This window comes from Prosopis cineraria, unplaced genomic scaffold (genome assembly GCF_029017545.1).
Source record: "Prosopis cineraria cultivar Desert tree isolate PC_DT_omini unplaced genomic scaffold, ASM2901754v1 PC13, whole genome shotgun sequence".
Classification (NCBI taxonomy): Eukaryota; Viridiplantae; Streptophyta; class Magnoliopsida; order Fabales; family Fabaceae; genus Prosopis; species Prosopis cineraria.
The window spans coordinates 36932119-36953443 of NW_026555344.1; the positions used below are offsets into that span (position 1 = coordinate 36932119).

Sequence of the window (21325 nt, forward strand, 5' to 3'; positions counted from 1 at the left end):
TTATTACTAAAAAGTAATTTTTTTTCTAGATAAACATATCTTAACCATAATCTCTTAACTTTTGAATAAGTGATTTTATAGTAAATATCAAGTGCATAGCATTCAATTTATCTTAAAATTTTTGTTATAGTGCTTGACAATGTTTATTAGTAATCTTTCATATAAAATAAAAGCAAAATCATATGACATTAATGTTTTAAGTGCATTATCTTATTGAAAAAAAGTAAATCATATGACAACTACATTTTCAAGTTATTAAAATAGTTGGACTATACATGCATGTGTAAAAGACTATTATAGAATTGAAATAAAAATGCCATCTAGTGTCTCAAAGCTTTTATAATATGTTAATTTAAGGGGTCGAATATATATAATCCCTATATTTTACTAAAAAAAATTAAAAATTTGGGGCGTGTAACCCCTCCTGATCTCCCTTATCTCCATCCCTGCTTGTATGGATCTCAAGTTTCATATCCACATAGACAATAGTAAAGAGAAATTCCACATCCTTCTCCAAACACTGATCAAGTAAAAAGATTTTGTTGCATAGGTTCTTCTACAGCATCCAAAGGATGTTGGCTTTAAACGACACTGTCAATGCACATACATATACCTCACATCGGTAGGCAATTTGAAAGTTGAGCATGTAACTCATTTAAGCTTATCAAAATAGGAAATTGTGAAGGATATTGTTAATTAGCACATAAAATTGCAAGTAACAGAAAGGAGATATATGCTAATTAATGAAACCAGACAACAAAAACTAGTTGCAAGATGAACATTAATTCTTCTGAGAAAATTTTAATAGTCTTCAAACTGTCTTACGTTTAGGATTTGGCATGACTGTTCTTATGAGAAAGTAGTAGAAAACAAAAGCTAGTTTTGGTTGTGATTAAGTCCACCTAACTAGTTAGTTAATCAGCTGTTTCAGAAAATTACAGTCACATACGTCAAAAATCATGAGAAAGACATGAGCCTAACATAGATATGTACATCTAATTAATTCCAAACACAAAGACCAGAGTCACATAGCAGTCTTAAGTTGCCTCTTGGATGGTTTGTGTAGACACATATACTTTATGTATCTAGCTGATTTCACTCAAGTTTCTTAGCTGTCTTTGTACTATCTATACAATTCATATACATTTATCATAACCACATGAGGGAATGGAATATTTCCACTTCCACACTTCACTCTTTTTTAGAGAACTTATGCTCTTAAATTATATATGAAATACATGCAGAAAAAGAAAGTAGGTAAGCAACCTTTATAAATATTATTTATTCACTTAAAGCTCATACACGCCCAGCTTTATAGTTTGTAGTCAAGGACCTTTTAATTAAGGTCTCTCTCGGTGGATCATCAATCAGATTAATCCCAGCATTAATTTATTATCCATCCACCTACCTAGCTAGCTACAAACCATGATGCATTTGTGAAAGTGAAAAGTCAATTAGGTATAGGGACACAAAGGCTCAAGTTTGGTGTTTGTCTTTTCATTGGTTCCTAAAACTTCAATTATATGTGGGAACAAAGACCAAATGATGGGGGTCTCAGGTTCCCTTTTGGTAAAGCAATTTGCCTGAGATTGATGATAATTACGTTCATTTAATTTTGCATAACTTAGAAGAGACATGTTGGACAAACTAATTAAGATAGCTATATATATAGCAGCCTCAAAACAAGAAACATATAGGGGTGTGCTATTATTCATCTTATGGAGTTATGGTCCAATAAGAATTTGATGAGACTGCTTAATTATTGTGTCAATGGACACTTTAGCTTATGATTATTGGACCACAATAAACATACATCCCCGTTTTCCCCAGCATAGTGCAATTTAAGTCATTTAATATTGAACTTCATCTATAATTGAGAATGACAAAACTAAATTATTATTCCCATTCTATTAGGAAAGTATAATATTGTCAATTAATTATTTGCAAGTGTCAAGGGCTGATAATAAATAATAATTACCTGAACCCTCCTCCCAAGTATATGTATTTGGTTTGGCATTGGACAAAATGGAGTTTCAATAGAATTCATTTTGAAAACTTGATTATTCTATAATATAATGTATGTGTGGATAAACGTTGTTTCTTCAAAATCACTTTTGATTTGAGAAAAAGCAGCTCACCTCCAACTCTTAATTAATGGTTTTGGACCAAATTTGGTTTTATTTAGAAAGTCCTTGGTATGTTTGGAAGAAAAGAAGACACATATAATGAGAGAAAAGAAGCAGAGAAATAAATTATCGCTTTAAACTTTTCAATTTCTACAAAATGTAGAGTCAGTCAATATTAAATGTAAAATGAATCCCCTCTAAATGACTTTTAAATAATTTGTGCATATACTGTTCATCCGAAATCATGCAATATTATACATGAAAGATTTATAACAAGTCATATTATTTAAAAACCATGGCCAACATTATAAATACCTTATTCTAGTTATAATTTATTTAACAAAATGTGATGCATCAGTGATAATATATCAGCTTAAATTATATTTTTTTATGCAAATAATTCAGTCAAATTCAGATTATATACATAGAGGTCAATAATTTCATAAACTTCAAGTTATACATATACATCACATTCTAATAAAATGGATTAACATATATATATATATATATATAACACAATTTATATGCAAAAATTTGTAAGTTTATCAGCTTGTTCCTAAGTTTTGATGGTAAAAAAATTAATACACACATAACTCAAAATTTAGGAGAAATATAGAGTGAATTTAGTCCATGATTATTTGTTGGCACAATCATTGAGAGGATAGCATGTTGCAAGTATCAAGGCTTAATTACATTTACATGAAGCCAAGATTCCTTAGGCCAAGGTTTGCTTGAGAGCAGAGAAAATATCACACACACACAGAGAGAGAGAGAGTAAAAACTTTCTAAGAAAGGCAAGCTTTTACCTTTTTATATCTCTTTTCTCTTCTTTCAAGCCGACAAGTGACCAACTAAATATATATATTTGTAAGCTTTTAGCATAATTATATCAATGGCAAATTAAATGGCTTTAGAAATTCATTAGCAACCAGGAATCTGAGACTAGAATATGCTCTTCACCAAAGTTGAAGTGAGAATTAATTAATGAATTAATGTGGAAGAGTAATTAAATGAATAAATGTGGGAGGTTGAAGAAGAACTTTACAATTGTAAGTTAATTTGTTCGTACACTATTAGGTATGCATGCGTGAATAATATTATGAGAGAATATATAGCAATGGCACGTTAGCAGTATAACTAGTTGGGACTTTTGGGACCATTCATTTTCAGGCGTACGAAGATGCTTCACCATATGCTTCCTTTGCTACTCTTCATCTCTAGACAGTACCCATTTATCAATTCCATTACATCTAACCTGAAATATTTTGTTGAAAGAAAGACTTGAAAATTTACAACCTGTCATGTAACTTCGTTAATTACTTGTGCTTTTTGAACACGAGAGACTAGGGAAAAATGATGACATACTCCCTCTGGTTCTTAATATAAAACAAATTTAACAAATTTTCATGCATAATATTACAAGACATTTTTTAAAGTATCTTGTTGAAAATGTAAGATATTTTGGGCCTTTCAAAATGTAATTAATAAGATTTTTTTAAAAATACCTTTAATTAGAGGGTATAATTAATAAAAAATTAATTGAAGCATCCTATTAAATAAGTGTAAACAAAAAAAATATAATTTTAAAGGCAATTAACTAAGTCACTGAAAGTGCAATTCAATTAAAAGTATTCTATAATATTGAATAGAGGGAGTATATCCTTAAAATTGTTAATATATATATATATATATATATAAAACTTTCTGAATTTTCCCTTCTTTATAATTAATAATTATATGAAATTGTTGTCTAAAAATTGAAGCGATGATATATAAACAAGAAAGATGAAAGAATGTAAAAGAGGGAATATATAAGAGGATTTGCAATAGTAATGAACGGGAATGAATGTCTCGTTCAGTTTTATATATATATATATATGTATAATGAGACTGAGTTTAATTCGTGAGGTTCAAATGGGAATTAGAACAAGGACGGACACCTATAGTATGGTGCTGGTGGGTTTCCTTTATAAAAGAGAAAGAAGTAAGAAAAAAAAAATTGAAGACAGCTTTTGATGGATATAATTTAGATCTATTTATTTATTTTTAATATATATTGTATATATTTCTCTAACTTTGTTCTTGATCCTTTTTCAGCAAGAAGTAGTAGGAAAGAAAATGAAAGTCTCAAAGGCAAGAGGGTTTCGAACTTCAAAAAGGTGGCGAACACGTTCTAGGGCAGATTAAGTATAGAACATGCTTGCATTGTACGATTATTACGATGCATAATTAATGCCTACGACAAGGATATGTTATTATAACCACATCAATTAGTTTATATTATCGTATGTCACTTTTAGAACTCAAAATCATAATGACTAATATGCCCCACCATTAGTTTTCCTTCAATCAAAAAATCCTTGTCCATCACCATGAGGACTTCATGATGACATGATTGGGTTTTCCCAAGTTTTAAATTATTATTAATACAATACGAATTGCAACTTGATTTTCTTAACTATATGATACTGTCTCCGGACCAATTTATGAGAAATATTTGATAAACTAACAAAATTAACATATATATAATTTAGTCTCCAAATATTAATTTTTCTTAGGCCATTTTTTTACAATTAAAATTTTTAAAAACATTAGTTTTTGAATATCCCGTTCGTTCTTTATGATTAAGGATTATCTTCCAAAAAAGAAGATGTTGATTGAGAAAGTCTTTTGAAGAAATTAAGAAAAAATATAACTTTAAATTCTTGTATTTTGCTCGAGTTTTGATATAGATTTCTGTATTTTTTTTATATTTTAAATCCCTATATTTTTATTTTTAAGTGTTTTATAAGGACCTAGAATACTCGAAAAAAATGCAGGAATTTATAACAAAATTTGAACAAAATACAGGGATTCAAAGTTATGTTTTTTAAAAAATTAAATTGATATGCTATATATTAAAGCATGAAATTGATAGAAAAATTCCAAACTAAATGGTAAATTTAATAAAAATTTGTATTACTTGTCACTCCCTCCAATTAAATGAAATATAAGGTATTTTTAACTTTCCAACATATAACTACTGTGTTTTTTTTTGGAAAAAAATACCCTTAACAAATATGCCATTCAACCTTTCACCTCATTAAATAAGAATAAATATAAAAAAAATAATATTAGTTTAAAAATAATTAATTAATTTATTAGAAATGTAATTCAATTAAAATATCTTATATTTTTTGAATGGTGAGAGTAGCTGGAATGCAGAGACTAGAGAACATCATAGCACACAAAGAGAATTCAATCAAATATGCATGTCAGAGATATCAGTAAGCATAGAAAGCTCATCCTTTATATGCATATTAATACAGTATACATGCTTTATTTTGTAACTAATTAATTAATTAGCACTTTAATCCCCATGGGAGGATTAGTGACTTGGTCATGAGTCATGACTTTTTTGGTTTGTACTATGAATCTCAATGGGGACCAACCTGACATCCAATTACAATCCCTTCTCATGCATTATTTTAATTTATTGTTAGCTTCACTTTTCGTTGTTAGTTTCTTTAAATTCCTGAACGTGGGTGGTCGAATTGTTCCACCCATAAAAAGACGATTTGGGAAATCAAAGTGTTTTGTTTCTTTTAATATTTATATGATCAAACGGTGACCAAAAATAATAATGGGAAGCATCGATTAAGTTTGCCTTGAGATCTCAAAGCAACACCTGTCAATGTCATTATTTAGGAAGCAGCAAATTGTTATATAGTTATTGCCTATTAATTACTATCACTTTCGCTCTCCTTCTTCTTAATTATAGATAATATATGACATGGAACTTGCGAAGATTGAGATTTGAGAATCAAAATATGGATAAGAATTATATTTTGCAGAAGTTTTGTGATTAGTTTCTTAGTTTTCTTCAGGGCCTTCGATGATGACCTGAGCTAAATTGTAAGATGAGCTTTGCCTTCGAGTACGTGTATGGAGTATATGTATAAATATAATTGCAACTCCGAAGCAATTATTTTTAAGCTGTTCATGTGATAATTGATGATTAATTGAGGGGAAAAAGACATCAAAATGTACTTTCTCGGTCTCTAGATATTAAGTCTTAATAAAAAAATTAGATATAATTAATTAATACTTGTTTTTAGGGAGTTAACGGTTAAAATATTGTGACATTAAATAAAAGGTAAAAATAGAAAGTAAAAACTATTTTTTTACATAAAACATGCATACTCCCTGTGTTTAGTATTATAAATCATTTTTTAAGTATCATTTTCAAAAATATAAAGAAATTCGGATCGTTTAAGGTATAATTAATAAATTTTTTTATTAACACACCTTATTAAATAAAAATAAATATGAAAAGAATGTGTAATATTAAAAATAATAAACTAACTCATTGGTGGTGTATAATTCAGCAAAAGTGCGTTATAAATGGAGGAAATATATTTTAGATTTGTGTGTTTTTTAGTGTTAGAACTAATATTAAAGGATGGAGGAAGTTTGTGCGAGTGCTAATTAATAATTGCATATGCTTGGTGCCGGGATTTAAGGTGGCTAATTATGCAAGGTTTCCAAGAGTTGTTTTTGTGGAAATGGACAGCAAAAGGTGATTGCTTTGTTTAAGGGAAAAAAATACAGTAATTAATACATCCAACAACCAAATCCAATGCCAAAACAACGGTTGTCAAAATTCTAACGAACTCATTGGTCTTAATTTAATTGCAATTAAGATTTGTCTCAGTCGAAATTCAATGTATGGATGTTGAGACTTGATCTTGTCTCATATGAGTCATATCCTATGGTTGAAATTTGATACTCCCTCGTACTTATTTGGCAAAGAAAAAAAATTATTAATTCTACTTATAAGTTATGTTATTAAATTTTTAACACAAGTTTTTCTTTATACCTCTCATTATTTATATTTAATGATAGTAAAATTAAATTTTTAAACATATATAATGAATTTTAAAATTTCCTTTGATTTCAATAAAACATATTGAGAATAATTTATAAATAGAATAGGAGAAAATAAAAAATACTCCACTGATCCTATTTATAAGATAGAGAGAGAAAAAAAAATTTAATCCCATTTATTCAACACTTGTTAATTTTCAATACCCATCTTTATATTTTTTTCTGTTATTAAACGTTTTGAATAAAAATACTAATAATAAAATTTAAAAATATTTATTAAGAGTAAATGTGAAAATTTATTAAATTTTAAGATAAAGTTAATAAAATTTATTTAGTTCTAATAAAATATATTAAAAATAATTTATAAATAAGATATGAAGAAGTAATGATATATCCAATAGACATACAAACCAAATAATTAAAAAAAAAAAACTGGCTCCTAGGACGGAGCGATGCCTTGAGGCGCTAAGTAGAGACCCAACTGAACCAGCCTTTAGATGCCAAGTAATCCTCCTTAGAGGAATATCAACCAAATGAGACTCTGGGTATTTGTTTAAAAGCTCAAACCCATACCCACGCGTCGAAATCTTTGATCATTTATCTCAATCCACATCTCTGTCTTGCACTTTATCAATAAATCGTATTCAAAATAAGAGAATTAATTAGGGAAAGAATATAACCTGAAGTGATATATTTTGTTTTTGCCAATTTGAAAACATGCTTGTAAGATTTGAGCAAGAACGTGCAGAGATTATACAGTAAAAAATTTGCCAAGATTAGTATCCTGTTTAGTTATCCGTTTCCACTAGTTGACACATGCTGCTATGTTATAATATTAGTGGGTGATGTGCAAGATTAAGACCCATCAAATCAAAATCTTTTGGAAAATGCTATATGTGAATGTATTATTAGTTCCTACAGCGCAGAGCCAGAATTTAACTACTTTGTGAAGATTACAACAGTGATTTGGATATCATTTATACAGTGTCCTACTTATATTACAATGTATGAGCTTGAAGCATTTGGTCATTCAACCTTTGCTACTTCCACCACTCCAGGCATGCTGGTTTCTGCTACAGTCTCTCTTACAAACCTGCAAAGTTATTAACGACAGTGATGAGTAAAGCTTGAGATATGTAAACTAGAAATCCAACATGTTGAGAAGAATGAAAAGAACCACCTTTCCAATTTGTCTCGTGATGACTGCAATACATAGATCGCGAGGATAAAAGACAACGCAAGTCCTGCATAAATCCATGGATATATTTACGAGCAATGGAAATATAAGTGGACTCTTCGTACTCTTCGTAAGAGAAACTTGCCAAAGTGCATATTAAAAACAATATTTTCATTTACAACTTATTTTAATCCTAACCTAAAACAGGCACATTTATCTTCAAACACTGAAAAAGGTTATCTGTGAGGTGCATTTGCAAAAATAATACAAACATGAAAAAGGTTGTGCGCCTAACTAGTGCCAATTTATGTCAGATATATGTTCGCCTAATCAAAACAGAATAAAATGAATGATTATTAGTTACCTGATCCAAACAGAACAAAAAACCCAGAAGTCACATCTATCTCAGATTGCTCCTTCCTGAAACATTTCAAATGCTGATTCAGCACCCGTTTTTCCTGAATTACAGAGCCAAAATGCAACAAGACTAAAGCATGTCTTCCTAACTGTACTATCATAAGTTCGTATTTCCAGCAACAGGTGATCCAAAAGATTTGAAAATTGTTTTATTTCACTGCTCTAAGAGGTTCTTTCCAAATTTTAGACAGCATAAACATTTACATTAAAATAGTACATTAAAAGATGATAACAACAAAATTTAGCCCCAACTAAATAGGAATGTTGGATTCAAATAAGTTACGGGGACTTCTTTATGGAAGATTCAGTTCAAAGGAAATAAGGCATGGATTGGAATAAGTTAAAGAGTTAATGGATGGTAAAGATGCAGAAATGCATTTTAAGCCTGGCAGCATATGTTAGGATTATAGAATGGCATTGCTTAAAAGGATAATAAACTGCATGTAAATAACAAATTTGACAAAGTGGTGCCACAAACATTACCAGTAAAGTAACACAAGGTCCCCCCCCCCCCAAAAAAAAAAAAAAGAAAAAGAAAAAGAAAAGGGGACTATATAAAAGAAAAACGTACTGTCCTAGGAGTTGGACGTTTCAGAACAATGACATTAAAGATTTCTAGTAGTTTAAAACAGATAGGACAAAAGACTAGGGGAAATGTCTCGGCAAAAGCTAGCACAATTGCACAAAGCCACATTCAGCATAGGTTCAACCTATCACTTAACATCAAGTAAGCCTAATCAGCTAAATCAGTCCCAATACCTAAAATTTTAAAAAGTACATAGGGAAAGCTAATGGATACAGAATCGATAGAAGTTTGGAAAATTACAGGATGATTAAAAGAAGATGGATTTCAGGTTTGTAAAGGCAGATATATCCGCCCTCCACCTTTTTCACCCAACCTAAAGGAAAAAAAGGTTGGTGCTTCCAAATAAAAAGAAGAAACTGGAAGAGAAGTAAATGTGATCCAAATTCCACAAATTTGAAAAAGGGGGTTCACTCAAGTAAAAATTGACTTGCTTTAAAATATTAGTTATAAGCAAACAGTAATTACTATGTCAAATTTGAAGGCATTTAACTCAAAACAAAATAAAACCAACCATGTATATCTGACAAGTATATGCTTTGGCCAGTGCTGAGAATCCCAGAACTGCTTACGAATCTCAGGATGCATTTCAATATCTGTCAGATAAGAAGAATGAGGCTAAAACTTACAGACTAGTCAAAATATCTACAGAATCAGACAGTTGGAGAAAAAACAAGGGGAAATGAATTACGTGTATGTCATATGACCCCAACTAGCCCCCAGTTAATCACGTAAGTATTAGGCCTCACTCTTTGGGCAGTCAGATGATAGTGGCATCAGTAAATAAAACAAACAGATGCAAATGAGCATTTTTTTTAAGGGTAGGGAATCAAATGAAAACCAGTGAAAATGCACGATTGAAGATATATTTAAGGACATATCTGCACATATTCAAATAAATATTGATCCTGAGAATAAATTGTCAAGAAAGAATTATCAGCAGAATATCATAGAATAGTATAAAATTAGAAAGGTTACAAAAGTTGGAAGTAGAAAAGTTCCTGAAGCAACATTCAAATATTGTCCTCCTGCATGATGCAATGCTTCTGAATTTATGATAAAAAAAATTCAAACGTTAAATACAAAAGCTAAAAGCCTTTAAAATCTGAAAAATGAGCAAGCATGGAGGTTAACATTTCCAACATAATTCTATTTACCACACACCAATTATGGTGACAATGAGTTCTTTCATTCTTTTGTAGTTCGAAAAAACTGACAAGGTGACGCATGACAGTAGTGCATCAGTTAATTGACAACTTTGCAATATGATTTAGAATGAAGTTAATAAATGATCAAAAGAATTGTACAATTAGGAAGGAAACACATACAATGGTGAGGCATGTCCAAAACTTTTGCAGTGACGCCAAGCAAATCACTTCCAGAGTACCTCTGCATGAAATATAGTAGATTGGCAGTTTAAAAGCCAGGGAGTGTGCTAATGTTTATTCATGTGACAAAAGGCTTTGTCGTTTCTCTCTTATGCATTCCTAACACGGCCTTACCAAGTTCACTTCAATCATTGGAACCTCAGTACTTTTCCGATTTATCACCAGAAGCCATGGGATAAAGAACTTTTCCCTTCCAACTTGAAATGATCTACACATAAACAAAACCAGTGAGATGCAAATTTTCCTCTACTGCTTAAAGAGGTGGGGATAGAAGGTACAAAGATTCCAACAACAGAAATGAGCTCTTTCATTTGACATCTGCAGTTCAGTTGAAGTAAAAATTCATTACATTATGTTGACTACGTCATACATTTTTCTTTCTTTTTTTTTTTTTTTTTTGCCTGGGCCTCAGCAAATGCTTTCCTTCCTTACTTCAGCAAACAACACACTACACACAACTTCGTGTGCATACTATACTACCCCTTTTACATAGGTAAAACTTCATGCCAGTGTCAATGGGACAGATTTCCTGATTTCATTATTATGCCAGCGTGATAATACAGCGACCAAACTCCATTTATGCAAAGAAATAGAAATAGGGAAAAAAAAGAGTAAATTCCATATTTTCAGCATTTTCTAGCTTTCAAAGCAATAGAAAACAAGAAATCGACCCCAGATCCCGGGTAATCAACCAAAAAAGAAAGAAAAGAAAAGAGATAATCGACTACCTCTTCTCAAAGCCAAAGGTGGCAAGATTTTCTCCAAATATAGAACCCACCCATAACCCGTGATAATCCCCCACCCAATCTACAGTCGCTATACTAGCAATTACCATTTATGCAAATAATTCCGCAGAGAAAATTTCCTCAACAATATTCTTCTTAGGAAACTGAGCACATTAGGAAAAAAGGGCACACAGAAAATTTCTTACATTTTATAAGGATCAGCCCCTGTAAAACCTGTCGGCTTTGGAATCGGCATCAAAACCTGTAAATTAATTTCCATGAAGAATCAATTCAAATATCAATGCCCATACAAACAAATGAACTGACATGAACAAAGAGATACTGCAAACTGAGCAACCCAAATAAAATGCCCAGGGTGAAAAGTCCATTCGATGAACGTGAACCTCACGATTTACTCCGAAGACGGGGCAATGCCGGCCAATCAGGTCGTGCCACACCGTTCTTGACTGTCACATACAATTCACAGATCACAGAAACCATATCAGATAAACAAACGATTAAAGGACACAAACCGAAAGAAACGGAGAAAATTGAGAGCACAGACAGAGTGGTATTGACCCATCCTGCTCATGGGAACGATATCCCCGGCTCTGTAAGCGATAGTGATAGGAAGAAGCGGAAATAACCACATAACAAGTGAGAGGACCAATTTTTCGTTAACGGCAGCCATTGATGGTGTTGCGGGAGCCTCGGAGTGTCGTCGCAGTCGTCTGAATCTCAGGTCAGCTCCAAGTGACAAAAGAAATCACCCAAAATATGGTCGGTTATACTTTCTGGGCCTACTGGCCCAAATGATAGCGAGGCCTTTTCATTGGTCCAATAATGGCCCACGGCTTTCGCTTGATCCATACATAGAATATAACGATTATATTTCCTTGTGGGATGAAAGGATATAACATTTATATTTATTGATAAAGATTTGAGTTTTAACTTTTAAGTTGTATAAAAAAAAAGATTTAATTTTTAAGTTTCACATATTTCCATTGAAAAAAAATTCACATATCAAGCTGTTGTGTGTGAAAATATTATTGATTGATATATATTTAGATAAGCTATTTTTATAGCGGTATTTATTGATAAAATACATTAGATATAACTTAGACAGTAGATTATTTATGATTATTTGGAATAATAAAATTTGTTAAAAATTAGTTGTATTAGTTTTTTTGCACACAAATAGTTGTCTTAGTTATAAATTGGGGTGTGTGTGTAATATGGATTATTTTTTTATTACTTGTCTCCTTTAATTGCCCTGAAAATTATAAAGTGAAAATTTTCTACTCTCTTCGTTCCAAATTTTAAAACGTTTTTAGAGAAAATTTAGAATTTCAAGATATAAGAAACTTTGACAAAATTAAAGTTTTATTAATGATATTTTTTAAAATATTACACTTTTCATTATATTCTCCCTCTTTAATATTTTTCATAAATGAAACATTAAATGAAGGATTTTTTTAAAAGTTTATATTTTTTTAAAAAAATAAATTTGTAAATTGTATTTAATGAACTTATTGATATACTTAATTTTATTTAAAAGTATCTTATAAATTAAAACAGAGAGATTATATATTGAATCGACCTAAGAATCAATGATTAATTAAGCTAAAGTTTTGGCCCAAAAAACTTAAGTTTGTGTTACCAAGTGGGTGTGACACAAAAGATAGCAATCTAGGCCGCTTAAATATCATTTCAAAATTCAATTCTTGAAAGTGTACATAAAGAATATAGCTAAAGAGAGGACAATTCCTTAAATGTTATTCATATTTTTTGAGAGATTAGTTTCATGGTTGCTAATTGTGAGAATATCTTTGAAAAAAAAATTAAGCTAATGCTCAGTTATATAAACAAATTATTAATATCATTATTGCATTAATTAATTACTTAAAAATTTAGTAATTAAGTAAACTGGTTACGTGAATTGAATATTAAACCTAAATAAACTGGCCTTAATTTTGTGGATGTGGTCTGCAATAAATAGGTCATATACACTAAGGGATAGAGGCCTAATTATGAGAGGAAATCTATATTAGTAATAATTAATAATTACTGAATCTAATTTATAATTATTACTATTTATTGATTAGTCACAACCATCATTTAAGAGAGTAAAACCTAGCTAGTTTTTTATGCACTTTCAAGAACCTTTAGATAAAATAAATTCATAACCTACAAAATGAATAAACATTATTAGATATATGATAATCCTACACTAAGTGATTGGGGAATTAATCACAACTATATAAATATGTGGTGAGTCCTTTTAAAGTAATTTAAGCTATTTTTATGTAAGTGACAAACATTATTAGTTTGTGATTAATGTAAAACTTAAAAAAAAAAAAAAAAAAAGCTCCCTTAGTCATGCACTATCTCTCTCATCTTCGCAGCACTTTTTGATTATCATAAGGGGAAAGTAGGTCAATTTTTTCCTTTTTTGAAAATAGACAGAAAGGCTGGAGCTCTCTAATGAAGACCAATAATGTCTGAACAAAGGTGAATGTCTACGATCATGACAAAGCTCCATCAAAGCTGTAGACTCTCTGTCTATCCTACAATCACATGTTCATTCATAAGCAACTTTCTAATCCCGCATAAAAAGATCCTTGACATCTGAAAATAGTTTTGTAGATCCAATGGTCAATGTTTTGAATAGTTATGATTCCTTGAATTTAATTTTAATAGAATTTATAACTCATCGGAAGTGGTCATAAGCTATTCCACCTTCATGCTCAGAATGTAGCTAAGTTTCTTTGCAAATAAAGGCAAATTAAATTTCGGTCTCCTTTCATTGTCTCTTATTAACCCACTTGGGCACTATTAGTAGATTGATCCATCAACGTTAGTGCATTATTGAGTTTTTTTTTTTTTTGCCAGCTAACTCTGTTTTTTCCCTGCGAATTCTCTAATTCAAACAATTTTAATCTAAGGTAATATATATATGTTTTATCTTTAATTTGACCTATGTTCAGATAAATTTAGTCTCAAAAACTTATAGAAGTGGTCAAATTCAGTTACGAAAGCGAAATATTATCTTCTTTACTTGTCGGCTGATTATGAAATATTATCTTCTAATACTTGCCCTATTAATTATGGTGATTTGTTATATACTTAATTAAATATTATTTTGATAGAAATTCATAACTTGTCCAAATTCAATATATCAGGGGAACGTGGAACAACCTGCTACACAGAAACAACGAGCTATGGCCCAAAGACAAGTGTTAATTATCAACCTAAAAAAAAAGATAAGTGTTAGTGATTTGTATATATTTGTGTTAAAATTATTGGTAAAAATGAGTGTTACAATACACATATAGAACAAGTGTCCCCTAAAATAATAACAGGTATGATCCATGCATGACATCCACTACTCCTTTGAAACAACCATCGGCACGTTGTAATCAGGGAAACATAAATTTATATCTCATAAAGGAATAATTATGAATAAAATTTGACACATGTGAATATTAAAAATTTGTTGTTATCATTTAATATGGTATATAATAAGAATTTCGGTCCGTTTATTCTCTTACATAGATCTCTTGAATTTATATGGGATTTATTAGGGTGAAGGTTAATTTGCTTAACTATAAAATCTGATATTTGGAACAAAAATTTGGATAGAGTTTAGAACTAGCAAACCCATCAAATTTTTCTTTACGAAATAGAGAGATGGAATTTGAAAAAAAAATAGAATTTGAGTTCATAAATCGTGACATGAAAAATAAAATTATATTTCTGCTTGGAGAAAATTTCATTAATTTGTCCAAATAATTTTATCAAATTTTTTAAAGGATATGTATGAGAAAAAGAAGAGGCTCAACATGTAAGATTAAAGTAATTTAAAGTGGTTATTTGCTCCAAATATTTCAAAGAAAATAACCTCTATTGTTGATAGAGGCTACATTTTATGATTAAAAAAGATAATTTGAGGTGGTGGCGGGTTTTTAATGGATAGAATGTAAATTAATGCCACATTTACCTAAGGTCATTTTCAAATTAATGTGACAATGGGGGAATATGTCGCAAAAAATAAGTAGTTAGATTTTTTAATTTCAATTCTTCTACATCTCCAACCTAATTGAAAAGAATCTATTATTGGTGGGGTCTGATCAATAGTATGCCTTTAAAAATATTCTAATCAAAGTATTAACCAATTGAAATAAGAAGCTTACTAGAAGTTCAATTTAAAAAAAAAAGGATTTAAAATAATTGAATAGCACATATATTATTATTATTATTATTATTATTATTATTATTATTATTATTATTATTATACAAACTTAGCTAACCTTTTCTTGCATGGAAAGGGGACTTTTCTCCATTTAACCACTAGGACTTTGATCATTTAACCTCTTACCACAAAAGACGGGATCCTAAGGATGCTAATGTCAATGCCACCACACTAAATGGTCATTGGGAATATCACGCATTATTTAACTTTGTCATCAGTTCAGAACAAAAACAAAAAAGTGTGATATTATTATTTTAATACATGTATATATACATATATACATATACATATACATATATATATATATATATATTTTTTTTCTTGTAAAACAAGATATACGGCATTGATAATTGATTCATGATTCTTAAAAAATATTAGTTCAAACCTTAATTTTTTAAAAAGAAATTACATATTTTAAACTTTAGCTTTATTAAATACCATATATAAGTGTCTTTTTAAATGTATCATTTTAAAAAAAAAAGAGTAATAATAAGAGTGTGTATATATGAAATATTTTTAATATTTCATCTATTTTCAAATATAAGAGAAACTATTATACATCTACTTGTTTTTATGTATACATAAAACTACATATTTTAAGAATATTGGCACAATTTTTTCAGTATGTCCCCCATAAAATCAATGTTCAGTAAAATTTGTTTTATCAATCATAGGAATAATTTAGTCCAAGTTTTTTAAGGATTAAATGATAAATTGGCCACAAAATTATATACCCATAAGCATATAAGACCCATTTTTCAGTATAATATTTCATTCAAATTTTTGAAAATAATGCAGTTTCATTCTTATTGTTAATAAAAATGAACTTTGATCATTAGATGACAAGAAAATAATATAAAAGGATCTCAAAAATTATAAAAAAGAACAAAAATAATTAAAAAAAATAACCTAAAAACCTACAACAAAGGACCAAGAAATCCTTTTTTATAATTTTTATATCTTTTTTTAAAAAAATTAGTCAACTAGTGATCAAAATAAATATTTTTTATTTAACTCATTTTTATTTTAAATATAATTATTATACTCAAACAATTTTATGAAATTATATGAATTGTTTTTTTTTATTTAAAAGCTCACGGAGAATTCCATAAACCTAACGCTTTCGAGCAAGTCATCACAGTTTGTGGTTGAAACTCTTGGAAGGGGAATATTAATAGTTTAGTCCAGTCGTTGAAATGTTATTTAGGATCCAGGGTTTTTAAATGAAATTAAATTACAAAGCAAAATTACACAAAAAACCATCCCTTTATAGACAGAGCAATTCCAGTTCTTCTTTCTTTACTTTATAAATAAAATTACTGGCTTTAATTATAAAAAAATTTGGAAGGAGTATGTATTTTAAAATAGTTACATAAAGAATAAGAAATATAATTAACACATCAGAATATTGGCCACATAGTCAAATTTACTCTTAAAGTTTAATAAATGTTGTTTTGAAATTATTGTGATATAGAAAGATACAATAGTAAAAATCTTAATAAATATTGTTTTGAATTTCTGAAAAATAATTTGAAACAGTTTTTTTTCCTAATTAAATGACTTATATTTTAATATGGAATGAGTAATTTTATTGAGTTGGGTTGCAAGTTTTATGGATGATTGGTGGTAGTTTTGAAGATGAAAACAAACCCCAAAACAAAAGGAAAAAGAAAAGAAAAGAAAGTGAAGGCAAAATGGGAAATTTTAGTAATTGTGGTTTGTTATTTAATTTTACCTGGGCACCTTGGAACCTAAATGGTATTGTTAGGGAGACTTACGAGAAAGAATCTTGTAAAAAAATAAATATCAAATTTGGAATTTTAATAATAAAACATGAAAGAATGAGTATTAAATTTGAAAATTTAGTGTTGAAGAAATTCTAATTTAACATTAATCTCCTTACTTGTCATCCTCCTTTTCAAAAATTCAGAGGTCTTAAGTATCAAAATGAACATTCGAAGTAATTCTTTCAGCAGCTCAATCTAGTCCAGTGGCTTCTTCTTAAGTGGAAAATATGTCGCCGAATTAATTCGAAATATTTCCATTGAACTTGGGAGCACGTGGAAGGCAAATGCCAATGAAATTAATGTATTTATTTGTTCCAAGCATTCATTTTTAGCTCTCCTCTGATCTCTCCATCTAGCAGCTACAGTAATTATTGATCGTCTTACAAGTTCTTATCGTTTAAGTAAGTAGATGCCATTGACTTCCAAACTTATTTATGTTTGGGTCTGCTTCATTTTAACTTTCTGATACAAGTGCAAGAAAGCAGTTTCACAGCCTCTGTTTTTATCTTAAATAACAGTGGTAAACAGTGTACATATTTACTCTCCCTAAGTTTGGCACACATTGCAATCCAGCTCTTTAATTGCTTGCAAGCGCATAAATATCAGCTTTGTCAAGTTTTCTCGAATTTCATCCAGCCTCCACCAACCTAAAAAGCACAGATATTTTCTTAAAAAAAGTGAACATACCCATATCCATCCGATACAATACTTTGTAGAATACTTCAACAAGCATATTTCATGTTCTAACACTCATAATATAATTTTTTTAATAATTTTTTTACTATATTACTAAAAAACTTAAATAAATATTTAATATTTTAGTTGATTGAGGTAAATATTCTTATATTATTTTAAAAATTTTTATTTAAAAATCAAAATATCTAACCCTATATAATAAAATATTGAAATATATATTATAAATATTTTTAAACTTATATTCAAAAATTTTGAAAATTTACCGTATCATTGTATCATAGCGTTTCAGATATTCATACCCGTATTTATATAACCTCGTGATTGTTTTACGTGCCATGGTTCGAGTATGGCTTTGGGATGGCTAGTCTGGTGCTCCGCCAGGCTCTTTGACGCGTGGTGGACTAAGTTGTTGCAGATTTGGAGGAGAGAGGGGGAATGGAGGAGATCAGGAGAGGGAGGGAAGGGTGGAAAAAAAAAAATGAATTTAAAAATGAATTGCGGCACACATTCGAATATTTTATAATAAAAAATATTAAAAAGTTTAAATGTGAGACGCAGGTGATGGGAAAAAAACATCATGGGCGCCGATGATCCAAATTCTAACCTTCGAGAAATAAAATTGGCTCATGTATGGGATAACAAGTGACTTTTTGAATAAAGTTAAACGATAAAAATGATATTTAATTCTATTATTTATGACTTATCAACAACATATAGCTTGATTTATATTATAAGATAAATTTAGATAAAATTATGACATATTAATAAAATTTATTAAATATGTTTTATAATCTTATTTTTTAAAAACAGAATTTATAATCTTTTTAAAAATATTCTTCATTTAATATAATCTTAAATAATTGAAGAGAATGAGATAATAACAAGAAGGGAAGGGTAACTAGGAGGGTTAGTCCATTTTTCTCACAACGTGAAGAACTAAAATTCAAATTCTTATTAAGAGAGGTATTCATATTTAATATCTGACTATGTTTTAAATATGATTACCTCTAATAAGAATATATTTATAAGCTATAAAAAGAAAAACGAAAGAAGGGAAGGCTGATATTGAAAAAGCACATTCAACAAGACCTTGTTTTTGTAAATTTATTTTATATTTCGAAATACTAAAATTGCTTTCAAAAATGTTTTATAACTTGGGACAAAAATATTGATATCTGTTGTTTAATTAATATTTAATATACTTGTTGATGACAATACATGCATAAGTGGTGGAGTTGCACATTTAAAAAATAAAAAGAAAAAATAATAACAAAATCTTATTGAAATATATAAGTGACAATCAGGTCTCTCAAAATATCATAATTCCTCTAAAGTCTTTAAGCACCTTTCTAATATTAATAATTTTAAGTTAAATGACTAAATTACCCTTTATTTAAAATAAAAATAATGGGTCTGAAACAATTTTTTCAATCACAACTTTTGTTATATGAATCACAAAAATTAAACAAGAAATCACACTTTTTCACATAAAATTTCTTTTATGATTAATAAATAAATTTTGAAAATAATCAATTTCAATCACAATTTTTTTAAACAATCACTTTGTAAAAATTGAACAAAAAATCACAATTTTCTATATGAAATTTCTTTTATTATTAAAGTTTAAGTTCTAAAAATTATCAATGACAACTTTTATTTAAATAATTACAAATTTTGTTATGCGAATAGAAAAAATTAAATAAAAAAATGATCAATTTTTATTTAAATAATTACAACTTTTATTATGTGAATAGAAAGAATTAAATAAAAAAAATCATAACTTTTCATGTTCAAATAATCAGTTACATCTTAATTTATTTAACGAATCCCAACTTTTATTATATGAATTATAAGAATTGATCAAGAAATTACAACTTCTCACATTAACCTATTGTTTTTTATTTTAAAAAATGAATAATTTAGTCATTTAAGCTAAAATTATTAATGTCAGAAAGATATCTAAAGACTTTAGAAAAATTATGTCATTTTGAGGGATCTAATTGTCATTTGTATATTTTGGTAAGATTTTATTATCATTTTTTTAAAATAAAATTCATAAAAAGCGGTATAATTTATATCTTATATAATATGAGTCATCTTATACTGCATTTGTAGCATATAGAGTCGTAATTTAGTTTTATTTGCAACTTCGAGTAAAGAGGTATATATTAATCAGTTCATTTCCAGTGATCACTTACAGACACTGAAGAAATTAATTCAAAAAGTTAAAAGCCAAGTCAATAATTGGGGGATAATATAATGGATAGTTATAATTTAAAGTTAGTTTTTAGAAACTTGTTACTTTGATTTATGATTATTATATTGTACGTAATTAGAAAGGACAAAAGTTCTTCCAAATGGGAAAATTTGAAATTAAATGCTAAACTATAATAGAGCCCATGGTTGAAGTCAATAATAGAGGATTAACAAACAACAAACAAGCATGTCAAATTCATTACGTGGGCTTAATCATGACGTTCAATGAACACGTACCTTAGAAAATACTCCTTGTTTATTCATATCATCATGCGTGCTCTACAATTATTAAACAACATAGATTGGTCTAAATCGATTGGCTTCTTCAACTGCTTGAATTTAACTCCGTTAATGTTTCCTGTTATATGACTTCGATTAGTATTTTGTAGTTTTTGTCTCTATATTGTATGCCTCTATTTAATATTCACCATCCTTATATATAGTGTATTTTCTAAAAATTTATTTTATTTTTAAATATAAAGGATATTATGATAATTTTAAGTAATTAGATAATTTTGCTCGTGTTTTAAAAAAATGGAAGAGATATTAATTAGGTACTTTACCTATCACCACTATGATATTAATTGACATTATTAGGAGCAAATTTAAAAAATTATTGTGATTTAATGTGATTTTAACTAAAATAATAAATTTTATTAGTATATAAAATTTAGTTAAAAATACCTGATGTATAAAAACAGAGGAAGTAAGGCATCTTTTTAAAATATTCTTTTATTAAGTCTTTACTATAAGACACAAATAACTACCTCATTGAAATCAATGAGAAGTGATTAAATTATTAATGTTGTTTAAAAATAAAATTAACTTTTAATTCTTCCCTGTTTAAATGAAAAAAAAATTAATTCACATTATATTTTTTCTTTTAATTAATAAATTTAAATATGAGTAATATTAAAAAATACAAATAATATCACATCGAATGCTTTTTATTGAGAGCTAAAATATCTTTTTAAAATGTGCCCTCTAGTAGAAACAAGGGGCAATATCATATTAAAAAATATTAGACACTTTGGGTCTTTCAAATTGCTATT

The 21325-nt window shown here is 28.7% G+C and overlaps 1 protein-coding gene across 1 annotated transcript; it reads right to left on the reverse strand.

Moving 5' to 3' along the window:
* Positions 1 to 7859: 7859 nt before the first annotated feature.
* On the reverse strand, positions 7860 to 12043 carry LOC129291169 (uncharacterized). Its single transcript, XM_054928391.1, has 9 exons — positions 11848 to 12043; positions 11687 to 11749; positions 11489 to 11544; positions 10672 to 10765; positions 10498 to 10558; positions 9684 to 9765; positions 8534 to 8589; positions 8173 to 8236; positions 7860 to 8085 (listed from the first exon to the last, which is right to left on the reverse strand). Exons 1-9 carry the CDS (start codon positions 11971 to 11973, stop codon positions 8019 to 8021), a joined length of 669 nt encoding a protein of 222 aa, XP_054784366.1. The 5' UTR covers positions 11974 to 12043; the 3' UTR covers positions 7860 to 8018.
* Positions 12044 to 21325: the final 9282 nt, after the last annotated feature.

Bases quoted from the DNA above. Each gene is read 5' to 3' on its own strand.
- LOC129291169 (XM_054928391.1), bottom strand. From the start codon at position 11,973: ATGGCTGCCGTTAACGAAAAATTGGTCCTCTCACTTGTTATGTGGTTA. The intron at 11,750-11,847 runs GTCTGTGCTCTC...TGTATGTGACAG, and splicing joins GGATGGGTCAATACCACTCT to TCAAGAACGGTGTGGCACGA. The intron at 10,559-10,671 runs GTAAGGCCGTGT...TATTTCATGCAG, and splicing joins CAATGATTGAAGTGAACTTG to AGGTACTCTGGAAGTGATTT.